The sequence below is a fragment of the Pecten maximus genome, chromosome 11 (assembly GCF_902652985.1).
Source record: "Pecten maximus chromosome 11, xPecMax1.1, whole genome shotgun sequence".
Lineage (NCBI taxonomy): Eukaryota > Metazoa > Mollusca > Bivalvia > Pectinida > Pectinidae > Pecten > Pecten maximus.
The window spans coordinates 30,807,270-30,825,408 of NC_047025.1; the positions used below are offsets into that span (position 1 = coordinate 30,807,270).

The 18,139-nt window shown below is 34.8% G+C and overlaps 2 protein-coding genes and 1 non-coding gene across 3 annotated transcripts; 1 reads left to right on the forward strand and 2 right to left on the reverse strand.

The window, feature by feature from the left end:
• Positions 1-75: 75 nt before the first annotated feature.
• On the reverse strand, positions 76-10,291 carry LOC117338078. The gene is made up of 8 exons (XM_033899269.1): positions 10,144-10,291; positions 8,393-8,866; positions 8,148-8,229; positions 6,848-7,050; positions 6,120-6,248; positions 4,373-4,485; positions 2,591-2,623; positions 76-1,549 (listed from the first exon to the last, which is right to left on the reverse strand). Exons 2-8 carry the CDS (start codon positions 8,829-8,831, stop codon positions 1,505-1,507), a joined length of 1,044 nt encoding a protein of 347 aa, XP_033755160.1. The 5' UTR covers positions 8,832-8,866; positions 10,144-10,291; the 3' UTR covers positions 76-1,504.
• On the reverse strand, positions 3,134-3,209 carry LOC117338678. The gene has a single exon (XR_004535017.1). It is a non-coding gene; the product is annotated as a small nucleolar RNA SNORD79 (small nucleolar RNA).
• A 5,142-nt stretch (positions 10,292-15,433) lies between the features above and the next one.
• Positions 15,434-17,875, forward strand: LOC117338081 (mpv17-like protein 2). Its single transcript, XM_033899271.1, has 2 exons — positions 15,434-15,558; positions 16,880-17,875. Exon 2 carries the CDS (start codon positions 16,915-16,917, stop codon positions 17,512-17,514), a length of 600 nt encoding a protein of 199 aa, XP_033755162.1. The 5' UTR covers positions 15,434-15,558; positions 16,880-16,914; the 3' UTR covers positions 17,515-17,875.
• The last annotated feature ends 264 nt before the right edge of the window (positions 17,876-18,139 follow it).

The window sequence follows — 18,139 nt, forward strand, 5'->3', positions numbered from 1 at the left end:
ATCCGACATAAAACTTAATAATTTCACCTTCAGATGTACAAGTATTACGACAAAAAGAAGAGATGAAAAAACAAATAATTGTCCCTAGATGTTATTTTATTTGAGAAAAAAATTATGTTAACAAGTACATTAATCAAAATTTACTTGACAAAAGATTCATAGAACAAAGGGTACATAATATATGCGGCAATAATTGGAACTGATACAAAAATTCAAGCCATTCAAATGTTCAATTTCTCAAATTTATATTTTTTTGCAAAATCTTTTTACACAAAATTCACAAACTGAATGTCTGCTTTTTCACAACACCTTCCTGCCTGCGCTAATGAGAAAAGCTTGAAAAATCAGTATCAATATAATTCAATTATTTGATTTTAAACTGATGATTGTGAGATTCATGCTAAATAACTACTTTAGGTAAATAACCAATAATCAATAGTTGATCAATCAATAAAATTTATCATAAATCAATAAATCATTGTCAATATATGAAATGTCATTGAACTTTGAATTCACTATAGATAAATGAATAAACAAGCTTGATATCTGTATCAACGAAATGAACATCTGGGATTTATCATCATTAAAAGACTGAATGACTACCAAAGACTAATGCTATAGCTCACCAAACTCAACTCTGATGATATACATTGTAATTGGTCAGATTTATACAATAACTAATATTATTTCAGTATAGACTCCATTAGTGTGTTTTTAATTCTTGGTGGGCAACAACAGGATTCTAGGGTTGGAGATGTACATATATACATATTACAAACAATAAGATTTCAAGGTGAGATACAAACATTTACAGGTAAAATGACATGATAAATGAACATAACTATATCCACATGATTTACCCAAGCTATGAATACACCAAATGTATATACATAACATTAATACATGTATACACTTCATGATATTCCTTCAAGGTAAAGGATGGCGATACTTTGTCTTTAATGGCCAAAGTTTTAACAAAAATTTCCTTTCATACTAGCACAACAACAATATGGTATTGTATGTTCTCTATAGAGATACTGGATTTGTATTAAAACAGAGTTCATACTACAGCTTAAGTAATGGACAAATCTTACAAAGAAATTATCAGAGAATTCAAATTAAATCAAATTTTGGAAAAAACAAATGCTCATATTGAAATTCATACACTACAATGTTATAATAGCATTGATAAAACATAATCGCAACGCCACCTTCACCCTATCCTTCTCTACTCATAAACGTAACAAGGGTGCAGATGTAACAACATATCGTAATTATGCAAAATATACAATACACCTAGATACCAGATACCTTGAACAAAGTGTTCATATCAAACAATGAAAAATAATTGCAACAATTGGCATGTGGCCATGTAGATCCCAGGTCCTCATTACCTCCCTTGTTAGTCTTGTGCATCTGTTTGCCACTGGCCAAGACTGTAAAAGGAAGTTTTGACAATAAACAGTGAAGCCTTCCTCACCCTCAGGGACGATACATCCTCTGCTCACTCGCCATTGACTTCTCCCTCTCCATCTGCTACCAACACCTCCTGTAACAAAGTAAAGACCATGTTGTAGAACACTAATTTTTCAAATCATCTATTCTGACATGCAGTTGATAATTTTTATGTAGTTTTACTATAATATTGACTAACAGATAAAACAAGATATCCCAGAGGGATCTTTGCACCCACTATTGAATGATCTTTATTGGTCCCATTTTCATTGCATCAATTTATTTATCTTGTTATGATTAAACATGTTGCCCCCTCCAATCAGTATTACAAGCTTAAAATACAACTGTGTCACAATTAGCTGCGATAACGTAGCTCGGACAATTTTTGACAGATGGTCGTCGTCAGAGCTACGATTCCCTCCCATTGCTCGTAATGTAGCAAAACCGTGAACCTCGAAAATACTGCTCGGAGTTGTTTCCGTGTCCGCCATGATACTTCTCGAAGAACTCTCGCGAGGATTCTAACCCAAATATGGAACCCGTGATCCATATATGGATGAAGCTACTACGATAAATAAATACATAATCAGAGATATTTAACCACTCTTTTGTAACTCTTGTGAAGAAAGCGAATCTTACTTTGCGCAGAGACCTATATAGTATATAGGTCTCTGCTTTGCGTAATTAAACAATTTCAGAATGAATTGACCTTCCTTACCGAGATATATTACTCCGAATATGTTTTTCTGTTGAAATCTCGCGGGAAACCTCATTAGCATCAATTTATTTTGATTTCCTTATAAGGAAATTGACCTTTACACTTGTATCAAAGATGGCGGTATGTTTGAACTGATATCTTCGTGTGTCTTGCTCGTTTTGGATTTTACTATTTATTGTCAAACATTTGAAGTAATGTGCAGGTTTGTTGCTTGAATATTCATAATAGATACCAGAATCATCAATTTACATGGTTTTTTTTATCCGAGAAAAAATTTACCACTGCTAATACTGCCCGATGTGAATCACATCGGGGCTTGCTACACTATCGGCAATGGGAGGGACTTCATACCCTGCCGGAGAGCAGTGTAGGCAGGGTATGAATATTCGTTCTATGTCACAATGTGTGATCACTCACCTCAACAACTACCTCTGTGTTTTCCTCTCCTTCCTGAAATAAAAAAAAACACAATTTAAAATTTCAGAATTTAAAATTTTAAAGCAAGAAAATTCAACCTTGCAACATCTTCACAATTCCTTGTATTACCAATGTTTACATTTGAGAAGCATTTAATACTAGAGTTTTTTTTCTTTTTACTTCTCAATGACATCTTCTGCACGAGTATATAATATCATAAATTGTTTGATAAGGCTATATTTGAACAACGAATGTCAGCACAGCTAAACATTCCAATATTAAACTTCAGTTTATTTACCTACTTTAACATGTTTGTACCAGTAATGAACACCCTGAAGACATTGTTTCTTTTGCATGTAATACAGAAGGTTGTAAATTCCCTAATTGTGCAGATTTTGTTTCACTATGTATTTTTGTGGTCAGAATTTTTTGTTTCACTAGGTATTTTTGTGGTCAGAATTAACTTTTATCCAATTTCAACTAAATGCCATGCTCCAGGGAGCCCTGGGATAAGTTGTGCTTGAATTCCATTTCATTTAAAGTGGTAGTATCAGAAAAGAAATCAACATTTGTGTTCAGAGAGATTCCCATTTTCTTGTTTTAATCATCATTTACTACCACATATTAATCAAATATCTTTCATCTCATTAAAAGTGCCTATCTTTCTATCTAGGCCTGTGGGTAAAATGGAACTATTCACTGACATAGTAAGATGTTAGAGTACTTCACAATGTGATTTGTTATTCTGGATCATTTATTTGGCACTTATATACCAGGCAACATTATTACATATTCCTACATTAAAGACTGAAAAAAATCACTAATCATTGATCCTCATCTGCTTAGGGCTTTTCCAGCAGAACATTTACCCCACCCCAGGACTCTACTCCAACAATGTTAGAGGTTTTACACGGCGAGATACTTTTGACAGGCGCCGTGTAACCTCTGACTGTCCATAGCTGATTTTCCCGATGCTGACAATGAAATTTTCAAAGTTCATATTTTGAAAAAATATAGCGTGTCAACTTACATTTAAATGATCAACAGGGTCCAATATATGTATTCCTTTCCATAATCCCGTGATTAAATGAGAAGAAGTTCTTAGCAAACACACAAATTATGAAGTATTATTCTTCCGAAGTGAAGCAGAGCTCAAGCAGACAATACTGCCGGTAGTGAAAGTAGAAATACCATGTGATTTGCTGGTTAATACAAAAATGAATTACAAGCTATGTCCTACAACAGGGATACAACAAAATCTGTATCATTTCGTTCCGTTTGAAATACCCAGGACTATTTTGTATCAACCTTTGGGCAGCCATTTTTAAAACCGGTTAGAAAAGTGCTACAATGACATGGACATATATTTTGTGTGTTCTATACCGGATTATGCTATATATTTGTGTCTGTGACATATATATGGGATATATATTGCATAAATGATGCATAGACATCGTTGTAATGACCCGTCAACCACTTAAGTGGTTTTTCAAGCATATTTCGTTGCGCCTGTATTTCAGGCGCAAGCTGCATCAAAGAATTAGTGCTTCAGAAATAAGAGGTCACAGTCGACAAAATCATATCCGATAGAAAAAGAGCCGACCAGCGGCCTCTTATGTTATAGGAGTACCCATCGAATCAATAGGAAGGTAATCCAACCATGTATAGAAGAGATTTATTGTGGAGTCCTGGGGTCAGGTAGATATTTTAATGGAATAGCCCTTAACAAATATCCGTCTATACTATATATGATGGTAATGTTTATAACCATGTGTCTTTTACCTGTTTGTAAATGGATAGACTGTGTTCTTGTTGTGCATGAAGAACAAGGTCCCAACATGCTGCAAACTGAGCATCACAGTGAGCGCAGAATAAGATGGCTGGTTCTGGACTTTCTGTAAAAAGAGAGATGAATCATATCAATAACGTTCACTGTACTTTAAGTATATGATATCCACTTTAGAAAGATAGTATTTCATCTTTCTCAACTCTCCAACACAGTATCAGTTCCTGAAACATCGTCGAGTCAGTACCTCCGTAACAACGCATCACAAAAGATAGAAATCCCCTCACGTGCAAAGTACTTGACGAAAGTTGGAAGTACATTCACAAGGTCAGTATATGAAGGGAATGCTGTATCCCCTCATTCTTCTAGAACATGTAGAGAGACAAATCAAGGAAGTATTTACCATATATACATACAGTAAAACTCACTTGTGTTGAACACACTTGAATTGAATACATCGGATGAGTCTAATGTTTCGTTCAGTCCTGATTTTTTATCCTTTTTTATCTTAGTAAATTAAAAACGGATGATTCGAACACTGTTGAATGGAATACTGTGGTTGTGTCGAATATATTCTTTGGTCCCTCCCTTCTAAACTATAATAAAATTTCATTTTTTTTTGTGTCGAATATTGAAACGTCATGCTGTCTCAGGTAAAATTTGCTGACCTCGGCCTGTTGTTAGTTTCTGGCTGTCGGTTGAACATCATCCTGTTAAATTTATACATTTTCACAGGTGAAGTAAAATGTTAAAGTGTTAATAACTTAGAAGAATAAAATGTACACATTTTAGTTTACAAACCATAACATCACTGTGTTCACCTATTGTGTTCTGTTTACTGTTTTTATACACATGGCCGCCGAAAAATCGAAGGAAAAAATAAACAATAGATTACGTACCATCCCGAAAAATGCACATTTAAAATACTTGACTGTTATTTATTTATTTATCTATTCCTAAATTCTGAATACACTGATGCAATAATAACAATAATATCAGGATTATTTCACAAAACCTTGTGGCAATACATGATCATGCAGCCGAAAAACACTGACTGTAGCCTTCACCATTTATATAATCAGCGTTGTCAATCAAATTTTCATGAAATGTTTATTGTTGCATATTGTGCAATTGTAGAACAACATAGACGCATTTTAAGAGAAATAAAGCGAGTACAATATATACATATGTATATTCTTATACTATATGTATCGTTTTCATAGAATATTATGCTGTAATATGTACGACTATCGATGTGTAAATCCCATGTTTATGGCAAAGATAGTTTTATACATCCATTTTGTTTTGATCTGTAACCGTGCATACTATTGTTTATTAAATAAACAAATAATTGCTGTAACCGTGCATACTATTGTTTATTAAATAAACAAATAATTGCTATGTAAAAGTCATTTGTTTGTTATCATTTATTGTTTATTTTGGACCATGATATCAAGCACTCATTTGGTATACATCCGATGATACTCTGGTATTTTGTCTCTAGATCTGTATACACACGGACACGGACAAGTCGAACTATCAGATAAGTAAAATATTTTGCTTGGTCCCCTCAACTTATCCAAGCTTTACTGTAGTACCAGAGTTTTCAGAATTTTATTTGATCCTTTCAGTCATGAATTGTAAGCAATGCAGTATGAACGACATTAAAATGAATTTGAAGTGAACATTGAAATGATGATCAAAGCACAAAGTTTTATCAACATAAGCTATTTAATAACCTACCTGGAGGTGGTGCATTTTTACATATACAGGAGAACCGGAGACGACATGGTGTCTTCTTGTGTTGAGCTAGACTGTGGAGACTAGCAAACTGACTTTTACAAACACCACAGATCAGCACATCTTTTCCAACTACAAAACACACATGGAGACAGTAGTTAATTATATATAATCATCACACAAATTTTAAGCTACTTCTATTATTTTGTACATTTTATCAGACTGATTTAAAGTGCATTCATTCAGAAATATCAATATCCTAAGCAACTGAATCAAAGCCGAGTCCTATATTAGCAAAACAGAAAGTGAAAATGACAACAGTATTTCATTGCTCATTAATAATTTTGCAAAATATGGAAATTCAATAAAAATATTTTTTTCTTCAAAGATGAAAAAATTCACAAAACCTAATTCTATAGTACAATATAATATTGGGAGAATATAGCAGTAACACACTGTTTATCCAAGGATTTATATAGCTTTTAGGGGAAGAAACCCTTCCAAGAAAAATGGAGGAAGTTAAAGGCATCCATTTTTCTGTTGATAAATAAATGCTACTTGAATAGAATTTTGTTATTTTCTTTCATACTTGAATTTGGTCTCCGCTACCGCACAACTTAATTTGCTTACAAGTTAATCAGATTTCTTGGTATTTCTGATTGTCACAAAGATTGGTGAATTTGCAATATTGATTTTAAATGAAAGTGCTTAACCACCTGGAGTGTACTTACTAACGACCTTGCTGGAATTGGAGGTTGAAGCATTTGAATTCTTATTGAGACCTGTCTTGGCTGCAGTGCCCATATCTCCAGAGGTAAGACTCACCAATGTCCTCTTAATACCACCACTAATCTGTGTGTCCGTCCTCATTTTTTTTGCTGGAGGTCCACCTCCACTTAAGCTTCGACTTATTCCCGTAGATTTAGCTGTAGAACTGTTCATATCACCATAGAATTTCATAATTCATTATAAATAAAACTACAGAACAAAATGTTCACATAGATAAAAAATCTCAATTGTAAATAGATCGAAAATCTCAATTGTAAATGGCTAGGTGATATTATCCCAAATGCAAAAGAAGTTTACGTAGTAATACCAATAATTTATATTTTTCTGTTGATAATAGTTATGCACCGAAGCAGTAGCCTTCCCTTTATATTTTGCAATGCTGCATGTGTCATCAATTGAGATTTTTCTTTCAGTGACCATAGCTTAACAGTGTCTATTTCACTATTTAATAGAAACAGTCAGGGAATAATAAGGTTTTAGGGGAAGAAGCCTTCTATAGAAATATAGCTATTATAGGGGAAATACAGTTAGTTTTTTTATAATATTAATACCACATTAAAACAACAACTACATGTCTCGTCTGTCCCACTAAGTCATGATAGCAAGTAAAGTAAAGGCAAAATTCATAACGATTTCAGTAAATTTTTTTGCAAAAAAAAAAAACAGCAAAAAAATTTCACTACTGGCACTTGAGCATGATTCTAGTATGGAAGAGCCTTATATATGGTATGTTATAATGAATGTGTAAATATTGATGCAAATGTCATTTTTTTCACAAAATCACCAGTTGATTCTCACAATTTACCAAAATATAACATCTACACCAAAAATCACTCTTTCTGACCAAAAAATCACTCTTTCTGAAAAGTGAGAAGAAATCCATCTGATATATCATAGAATTTATTACAAATTGACTACAATCTGTAAGTCATTTGTAGGATCAACAAAGATTTTATACACTGTACAAAATCTTTAACACCAATATACAGCAAAAAATAAAACAAATTAAAAATCACATTATCTGTAAGGTGTGTTGACATGTTCATACTACAATGCAACTTTATTCCAAGTTTGGTTAAAATAAGCTTTAAATCCTTTTTTGAGAAGCTGAACTTAATACAAGTCGAGAGTCCCAGTCACTGAAACTGAACAAATTCTGAATAATATTCCATAAATGTATTGAGATGTCCATTATGTGATTTAGCTATATTTCAAGTTTGGTTAAAGTTGGACTACAAATACCTCTGAAAAGATGTGGTTGTCTTCTTGGTAACATTTGTGGGGGTTGTTTGCCGATGTTTTGGTTCAGATGCAATATTTATATCTGGAATAAATATATGGGTTTGATTTACTCGCAGTATACACAGCAAAACCATATACATCAAAGCAATTTTGAGCTTTTATCATTTTTGCTTTACTTTTCTTTTTTATTAAAATATGTCACTTGGAATAGACAAAATCAGAACAAATTTACATTGAGAATTTACCTAGGGTCTGATTGGCATACATTTTCCCATCTTCATTGATACATGCTCTCCTAGCATCAGCCTGTCTAGCATACTGTATGAAGGCATATCCTTTGTGCATTGACAGTCCTGTCACTGCCCCGTAACGTTTGAAGATTCCCTCGACTTCCTCCTTGGAGAGTGCTATTGTGTTGAGGTTCCCCACAAACACCCTGGCTCCAGCTGTAGAAGGATCATTTGTGACACTACCTACACTTGCCTGACCCATAGGAGGTGCCATAGATTGGCGTGGAGGTCCAGCCATGTGTCCTGGTGGTCCAGGACGGCCATGTGGTGGGATGTGAGGAGCACGATGAGGCATTGGGGGACCATGAGGACCCCCTGGATGACCTCCAGGGCCATGGGGTCCAGGACCCATGGGATGTGGTGCTCTCATTGGCATTCGCATTCTTGGCATCATGATGAAAGTATTTTCTAGAAGTTAAACCTGTCAGTCTGCAAAATAAATGATTAAACAAATCATGAATTGGAGAATGTTTGCTACATAGCATTAGCAGGTGCTGTCATCATTGTTTTAAACTTGCGTTGTAACTTTTCAAACCTTTTATTATGCTAATTATTTTAACCACCTAAAATGTTTAATCAATTAATTAAAATAGGCCTTCAGAGAATGAATTATTGACTGAAGAGATCACTAACACAAACATAACAATAATGTTTGTTGTTCATCTAATAATCTTTGGGAATTTTTTTTATGTCTGTATGGACATGTGATTGTTTGAAGAAATCGCTATAAAAATTCTAGACTTTGTATCATGTTTTAACAGAGGGATTTGATCAACAGATCATTGGATAGAGATATCAAAAATAAAAAAAATACATTGAGAAATCAAAATAAATAAAATGATTGACAATCTGCTTCGGGACATTGAATAAGCATTTCTCAATTTGCTTGAATTTCCACTTATATTTTCTCAATTTCAACTTCCTCAAATTTTTACGTAACCTACTAAAGGGATCGACACCAACAGTAGCCCTGGGCTGCCAGGAATTAGGTCGGGCTGTCAGAATGTCCAGACCTGCAGCCCCCTGTGGGCTGACAACATTTTCAGTCAAATGTGTATGTCCAGCCACAGGGGCATGTTACAATAATAATGTATACATGAAATGATTAAAAATGTATGTGGGTGTTAGGTTTATACTGACCACATTTCTAATCATTTCATGTATACATTGTTATTGTAAGTTTTGTAACGTTCCCCTGTGGTCCAGCTAAACTAAGTTTTCTTCATTTATTTCAATTATTTTATTTTCAAAACTTTTTTCATAAAATCCTTTGGTGTAATATCGTATATGTTTATGCTCAGAATGAACTAGAATGCAGGAAACTGCATCTACAATATTCAACTAGGCATAAACAGCATTAATACGTGCCATACAACCTGGTTGTTAATTACCAGATACAAGTGCCTCTCTGGTATCATTAACATTTTAAAGTTAAGAGCCAAATATGAATATTATACATACAACCAGCTGTACTTACGTGTTTAGCACGCTCATTTGTCAAATATCGATTTTGACCTATAGTCAATACAAAGAGGTCGTAATCAATCTTTAGGATGAGCGTGCTAAACACGTATGACCCAGAAACATTAAGGTATAAAGAGAATGAAATCAAAGAAACTGAGAGGTTCAAAAGACCTACTGAGAAATCAAAAAGTTTTCATTGACATAGCCGCATTCAGTTCAGTATTAGATTTTATATATCTTACCAAAGTATATCAAACGTGCAGGTCGATGGTCTTGTCTTAAATGGTTACATATGTGTCGTTTTGGTCACTTTAAATATAAGCACATGTTGCCTTTTGATACCATTCGCGGTAAAGATGGCGCTGCACTCAAATGTTTTACTCGTTCCCATGATGTTTTGATCGTTTTGAACGTTAAAATGTTAGTCTCGGTCATTCAGATGCTTTATTACTACGCAGCAAAGCATGGGAAACCAGAAAGGGTCTGGTTGACTAAGACTAGCGTAGGGCCTGGGAGCGATAAATTACTTCCGGTTGGGATATCTTATGTTATATATATAGGAATACCATAAAAATACTATGCGAAACGATTCAAATAATTTTTAGTACATGGGTTCTTATACAAAAATGTATGACTCATGTTCTTTGCAAAGAATTTGTAACCTTAACAAAACCATATGTTATAGATAAGACGCATCTTTGTACAATAATAAAGAATTGCGTGCACCAATAAATCGCCCTCTTAATTATATTACCTTTTTGATTTATCAATAATTTAAAGGTATGTTGCGGACAACCTAAATCAGCTTAATTAATTTCTTTTTTTGAAAAAGAAAGATAGGCTGCAGACGGAAAATTACAGCCGTATTGAATAGTTAGTACTCTCGGTATTTGGTCTAAACTAAATGTCGAAAGAACACTTAGCAGGGTTTATAATCATCTGGAGAACTGAAAAACATAAGTAATTCATACGAACTCGATCCATTTTGGTTTTCGAAAATCCTAATCTATTGTGACTCGTGCCTCATTTATCTTATAGACTATATACAACTCCAAACAGCTATCTAGATTTGCAGTTGACACGGTCACCTAGCTATATAATCAACAAAATGGTTGAAATCTTGAAAATACAATATGCAGCTGGTTCCTCAGTTGGTAATGTCCCTCGGGATGATTGTTATGCATTATAGGTCCTCTTTTGTTCCTGATTTACACAAAATTTAACTGGTGATACATTACCATCATATTTTATCATCAATATCTGGATGTATAGTTTCCTCTAATGTATCAATATAATTATGCCTGCTGAAACAAAAATGCTATCAATACTTTTCAACAAGTTAACCGACGTCTCAAACTTTATGTCTTTCGGTTAATTAACGCAAACGTTATCTCCTAGTCGATCTTAGCCGTTCTTCGTGGTTTGGGGACTTGTTGAACAAATAAATAAAAACTACAAATTCCCTAGCCCGAGTTTTCTCTGGCCCTGTCACCATGTCTGGTGTAGGGCCCCTACACCAGACATGGTGACAGGGCCAGAGAAAACTCGGGCTACAAATTCCCAAGAACCAGATGATAGCTCACTGTGTATACCCGTACACCGGAAATTGCTATCAACGAAGCGAAACTGTTGGGTGGACGCGGTCAAACATACCTAAATTTTTCAGTGTTTTTCATAATCATGTATTTTCACACGGCGTATAAATTGTTTCCATGTCAAGCCCATTATATATGCATGCCATAGAACCTCCGTATGTGATTTTGTTTTCGAAACATGTCTGTTTAACCTTATAAGCTGTCTAGCTGGTACCGCTAAATGCAAAGTGATAACATCAACAGGCAACGATAATTTATTATACCGCACGTTTAAAACGTCCCTCACACCAACATTACACTAAATAAGATCCAAATATAATAACCTACATGTTTGACCAAGTTAAAGCTTTAAATCGTTGCATTATAACAGAAAATAAAATGTAAACGGTATGTTGATCAAGTTTATAACTTGCCGTACACCGATTGATCAAGTTTATAACTTGCCGTACACCGATTGATCAAGTTTATAACTTGCCGTACACCGATTGATCAACCTGTCATACACATTGTCATTTTATTTTCTGTTATAGCGCAACGATACACGTATATTATATCTGGATCTTATTTAGTGTAATAATGTTGGTGTGAGGGACGTTTTAAACGTGCGGTATAATGAATTATAATTGCCTGTTGATATGATAGAAGTTATATGACACAACCAATATGATATTTAAGAGTGTGACGTTTCGATGACTACACTGTCACCTTCATCAGACTAATGACCAATGTGAATCCTAGCGTACTAAAACTGTCTAATGTAGTGTCCGAGATGGTAAAAGATTCGATCTACTCTAAAGGATGTTTCGTCTTTATTATGATCCTGTTGACACCAAGTTCGAAAAAAGTGTGACGAGATGGTAAAAATAAAATATAAATTTATTCCAATTCGATGTGCTACGAATATGTCGACACTATTTTATCTTAAATTCTGGATTCACTGAATGATTAGGAAAGAAAATTAATCCGCCATCTTAATTCATCGATATAATGTAAAATATATGAAAACTGAAGTGAAAAGCGGCTATGTGTAGGCCTTCATCTGTATCTCCTAATGGCCTTCATAATTACTGTTTGAATCTAAGATGGAAAGAGTGCGTCATAAAAGGTTCCAGCCGTAACACCTGTATATCTGTTTTAATTGTATAGGTACAATGTATACACATTTATATTTTATGTACAAATAAAGATGGTGCGTGTACCAGGGACGTAATGCTATGTATGTCCCCGCATGTATACTACTCCTATCGCGTCTTAAACTAGTTCTTATAATGTAACTAAGCTATAATATCAAAGCCGCAATATATATATCCTTGTTCAAAGCGAAATATATGGCTACGAGCAAGCGTGTATAATGAAAAGGAGTCTTTGTTTTTGAATTAAAATCGATTTGATTGCTAACAATACACAAAAGGATTGGAGGCAAGTTATCACAACTTATCAATGTCCTTTCCGTAATACAATTATACAGAGGCGTAGGAAGCGGGGGGGGGGGGGGGGGGGGGGGGGGGGGGGGGGCAAACATATCTCTTTTTGTGTCCCCCCCCCCCCCCCCTTTTGACATCTAAAATCTAAAAAAGGGGAAAAAACTAACGGATTTTGATATTTATTTCGATAAATATCTGTAAATTTTCGAACCGAATAGTTTTCTTGAAGGCAACGATAAAAACTTAATCTTTTACATCCGGAACATTCAGACTTTTATATTAGTATAACAATCCTCAGACCTGTGTGTCGGTCGTCTGCACTAGTCTGGTAAGTCAATATTTATATCTTAATACGAAATTTTGCTTAACTTCATCACATAGATTCGATAAGTTGATGATAATTTGTGAAGTTTATTGATTTCATAATGAGAACAAGACAGAAACACAACACGGATGAGAATGCGCGGTTTTAACGTGAAAAGAGTAATATTAGTTACCGACAGGTACGAATGAGGAAACAACGTATAACATGAAACGGCACTGGTTTGGTTTAGTTTGGTTTGGTTTATTTTGTTTAACGTCCTATTAACAGCTAAGGTCATTTAAGGACAGCCTCCCGTGCGTGTGACATGCATGCGTGTGGCGAGTGCGAATGTGTGTTTTGGGAGGCTGCGGTATGTTCGTGTTAAGTCTCCTTGTGATAGGACGGAACTTTTGCCGATTTATAGTGCTACCTCACTGAAGCATACTGCCGAAGACACCCAACAGCACACCCCACCCGGTCACATTATACTGACAACGGGCGAACCATGCAGTCGTCCCACTCCTAATATGCTGAGCGCTACGCAGGAGTAAAACGGCACTGGCATTTGTTGTCGACAAATTAGCAGCATGTAGGGTTCGCTTTAGATACACATTCTATCAGATTTGAAAAGTTAAAAACCTGTCAATTATTAAGGAAAAATAATAAGTTTTTAAAGTGAATAACTATTCTAGGTAAATTTTGCCTTTTTCGTAGGAGGAAAAATAATTATAGCCTAATTAATGGGGAAAAAATCGACTCGCGCATATGGCGCTCGCATTTAATTCGGCTCGCATTATCACTAACTTACTGGACCACTCTTTCGAAAATCCTGGATCCGCGCCATGATAATTAAATGTTCACTCTCATTTTACCGTACTCTTTAAAAACTTTTTTCATATGAGGGTAATTTAGGTTTGATTGATCATTTAAACTGTTTTAAAGTGTTACTATTTCTTTTTTTCCAACGGCAGGTTATTCCTTAAATTACAGATATTAGGTATAAAAGAAGAAATAATAAGACTATTGCGATAAAAAGTGATTTGTTATCCATCTCTATTTCTGAGATTATAAGCAGACAGATCAGACACTTTAGGGGGAAGAAGAGACACAAGACAGTTTGGTGAATTACACGACTGAATGCTATAAAAAAAGACTGAGTTTTCTGATATTTCTACGTTCTTTTAAGAATTGCCAGTTCAATGCCTGATATAGTCTAAATTTACATGTAAAAATGGGCAAGTCTGTAATAATTCTGGCGGCTTCATACTGTATGTTTCCAATAGCTTCTGTGTCTCCTTCGTGGCAACTATCCCAAACCTCACATGCATATTGTAAAACAGGCCGAACGTACACCTAAAACTGAACCTTGAGGAACTCCCGCTTTAAGAATTCATTCAGAAGAAGTACATTTTTTCATGACATATGAATGTTTTCTTTCAAAGTGGTAGTGTTTAAACCATTTAAATAAATTTCCCTTAATTCTATATTTTTTCCAGTTTCAAAATCAATCCTCTATGCCACACACGATCGAAAGCTTTAGAAAAATCACAAAATATAATCGCCGTGTGTTCTTTGTTACTTTGTTACCAGTAGTGTGTTGTACATATTTTGCCACCTATATATAGATCTAAAAAGAAATCAAGAGATAGCGAAACCTTTGGATTCGCAAGATAACTTTATCTTTCCAACCTTCACTAATGTTTCACATTAGTTAACAGATCAATCTCATCTCTAGAGATAGTCGATTTATCAAAAACTAAGATAATATTTGACATCCATCCTTAAAATAGACGGTTTATCTATGTATGGCTCCATCGATAGTGTGATTCACATCGGCCGGTTTGATAACACGGCTGTAATATTCACAGGACCCTGGTTAATTATATAGCGAACGACAGTAATCAATGTATTTAAATCTTCAGATAGATTTACTAAAAGGGATATTATTTTAGACCTAAAATGTACATACATATGATGTAAACATTATTTTATTTCTTGATTATTCTTCATTCATGTCCATCCACATTAACCATTCATATAAAGTATTTATTTATTTAATTATTTTATAAGTCTATATATTCATAGACTATATACATGTATGTCCCTGGTATATTAACTAGAATATTAACCATTCATCACAACGCGAGCGGTTATAAAAACTAGAAGATTTCGTTTCGTTTGATTTAAATTTGAATTTCTATAAACCACATATACAGGCCCTGTTGGCCACACGGTATTATGAAACCGGCGTGGTAAACGTCGGTGCCCGTTCGATCAGAGAAGATCGAAAATAATAGGAACTAGTTGAACATGATGCCAATATGATGTGACAGTGTAAGTATAAATTAATTTGCACCATTTTGCTATTCATGATTTATAAACATAAATCGAAGGAGGCGGCTGAATGTAAACTTGAAGCGATTGATTGAAGGACGACTTGACCCTTTACGTAAACAAAGTTCACATACAGGCCCAGTTTAGAGTTTGACGTTGTATCGTTCAATACGAATATATAATGGTTCATATGAAAATACCGCGTATACTATAAAAAAATACAGTACGTCAAACTACCAGTTCATATTAACGTAAGGGATGGCATCATGCATCAGCAGCATCACTCTTAGGTTTACTTAAAACACTAGTCTGAATATACTGTTGAAAATTCAAAACAACTGTCGACATTGTGATTGTCATTATTTTCTAACGATAGGATATTGCTGACAGTTCTTTAATTCTCATTTTTCAGTGGATTTTCTTGAAATTTTACAAACTTCTAGGAAATTATTAGCCTTTTCCAAGTTTTCCCCCAGCTGAATGATAGTAATTTTGTCTAACCGTTTTCAAGAGATAGGCCTACTGCAGCCATACAGCTGAACTGGACTGGGCAGAACATGGCAATGGTGGCCAAGTAGCCCAAAAGGTTAGAGCATCCGGCTAGGGCTCGGAGATCCCAAGTTCGAGTCCCAATCAGGTTGTTGTGGTTTTCCTTTCCTGTTACCTTGTAGGTGGTATGTCCAGTATGCTTGTAAAGTGTTATAAATACTGTAGATTTAAAAGTCCGCACTCTACTGACTTCATAAAATATAAAATTATCCAATTTTCCTGAAACTTCGTTCTCAGAGTCTTGGAATTTGAACTCCATTCACTTGCTTACGTCATCTTTTGGGCAAATTATGATTTCAATCTCCTGGGGTCAAAAGTGAGGTCACTGCTAGCTGCTAGTCTACTAAGTATAAATAAATGTTCAACAATTGCCCTAAAACTACTTAAACACAAATTGGAGTTTTGAATTAATTTGCATTTCATTCTCCTAGGTCACTGTTACTATAAAATATATTCTCATTGTCCTCACTCTACTTACTTTAATTATCTGATATATGTAGTTCTGTTCAGTACTTCAAGCTCATACTCAAAAAGTTTTTTTTATCCCCCAGGGCCCTGCCAAACGAGGTTGGCAGGGGATCCCCAGACGTACAAATGGATTATGTCCTTTCATCGTTCCACATTCAGAATGATCGATTTTAATGAAACTCTTATATTTATTAAATTTGTGCAGTTAATCATTATGTACAATATATTTTATAAGTTAATATCATTGGACTTTTAAGGATTTTTTTTCAAATGAAATTTTCAGTCAGCCTTAATTTCTTTTTAGATGATCATTGGAGTGAACAAGCTTAGAAACAGAAGATGCTGATCTTAAGATGGCTGCAGAAATCATCAAAGCCTGTTCAGCAGGTTTTGTCCAGATGCGGAAAAGTGATATTCGGCAAAAAGTATTTGCTTGTGACTAATGTCAGTATAACTGTGGGATTGTCTTGTACTGGAGACTTCCTGCAGCAGCGGTACCAGATAAAGACAAAGGAAACAAAGTCTATGAATTTGACTCGCAGCAAACATGTGGCAGCTTCTGGACTAGTGATAGGACCATTCTGTCATTACTGGTACATATTTCTGGACAAATGGCTTCCTGGTAAGACGACCAAAGTTGTGCTAAAAAAAGTTATTGTGGATCAGCTAATTTGCTCTCCAATATATATTTCTTTGTTTTTAATAACAACTTCTGTGCTGGAGAGAAAGTCTTGGGAAGAAACCAAAAAGGAAACTACTAGTAAAGGTGCCACCCTTTATCTGGCTGAGTGGATTGTGTGGCCCCCTGCTCAACTAATTAACTTCTCCTTTTTACCAACAAGATACAGGGTCCTCTATGACAATTCAATCTCACTTGGATTTGATTGTTATTTCTCTCGTGTCAAATATGGATGTACGGAAAACGCAAATGAAACCTGAAGAAATCCAAGTTTGATCGTTTACTTGATTAACTTGTTACCTTGCCAGAACTCAACAATGATGTTGACATGACCCATGAACAATATTGCTTAATTATTTTTTCTATTATTATTACTTTTAAAATGACAAATAATATACATGTATTGAATGAAAATTACTTTGTTTTGATATTGTGCAATTTGTGTACTGAAAGAGTTCTGCTTGGGATTGATATCCCATAAGGACTTCATGTTGATAATCAAGATATGATGAATGGGGAGCATGTTGTTGTTTTATAACTTGTGATATCTAATAGAGTGAAAGGGTTGTTAGATTTTTTATGTTGGAAAAAATGGACTCCCATAAAAACGTTATGAATATATTTGGCCTATTCTGTCATTTTTTATCACAATATTCCATAAGAATTTATTACTGGAGTAAAAATGCTGTATTTATTCCCTGAGTTTATCCACTGTGAACAGCCACTAGCCCCAGGGTCATGTTTAGGCGGGGTCTCCTTGTAGTAGTTGGTAACTACCTCACTGAACAACATACAGGAGGCCTGTCACATGCCATCCAGAGCAATTAGGGTAAACTATCTTACTCAATGACACAACCTGGAGAGTACCAACCCGTCTGTTCTCAG

Excerpts from the sequence above, each read along its gene's own strand:
- LOC117338078 (XM_033899269.1), bottom strand. The coding sequence starts at position 8,831 with ATGATGCCAAGAATGCGAATGCCAATGAGAGCACCACATCCCATGGGT. Across the intron at positions 2,624-4,372 it reads GTCTATCCATTTACAAACAG|GAAGGAGAGGAAAACACAGA; the intron begins GTAAAAGACACA and ends TTTTTATTTCAG. Across the intron at positions 1,550-2,590 it reads ACACAGAGGTAGTTGTTGAG|GAGGTGTTGGTAGCAGATGG; the intron begins GTGAGTGATCAC and ends ACTTTGTTACAG.
- LOC117338081 (XM_033899271.1), top strand. The coding sequence starts at position 16,915 with ATGCTGATCTTAAGATGGCTGCAGAAATCATCAAAGCCTGTTCAGCAG.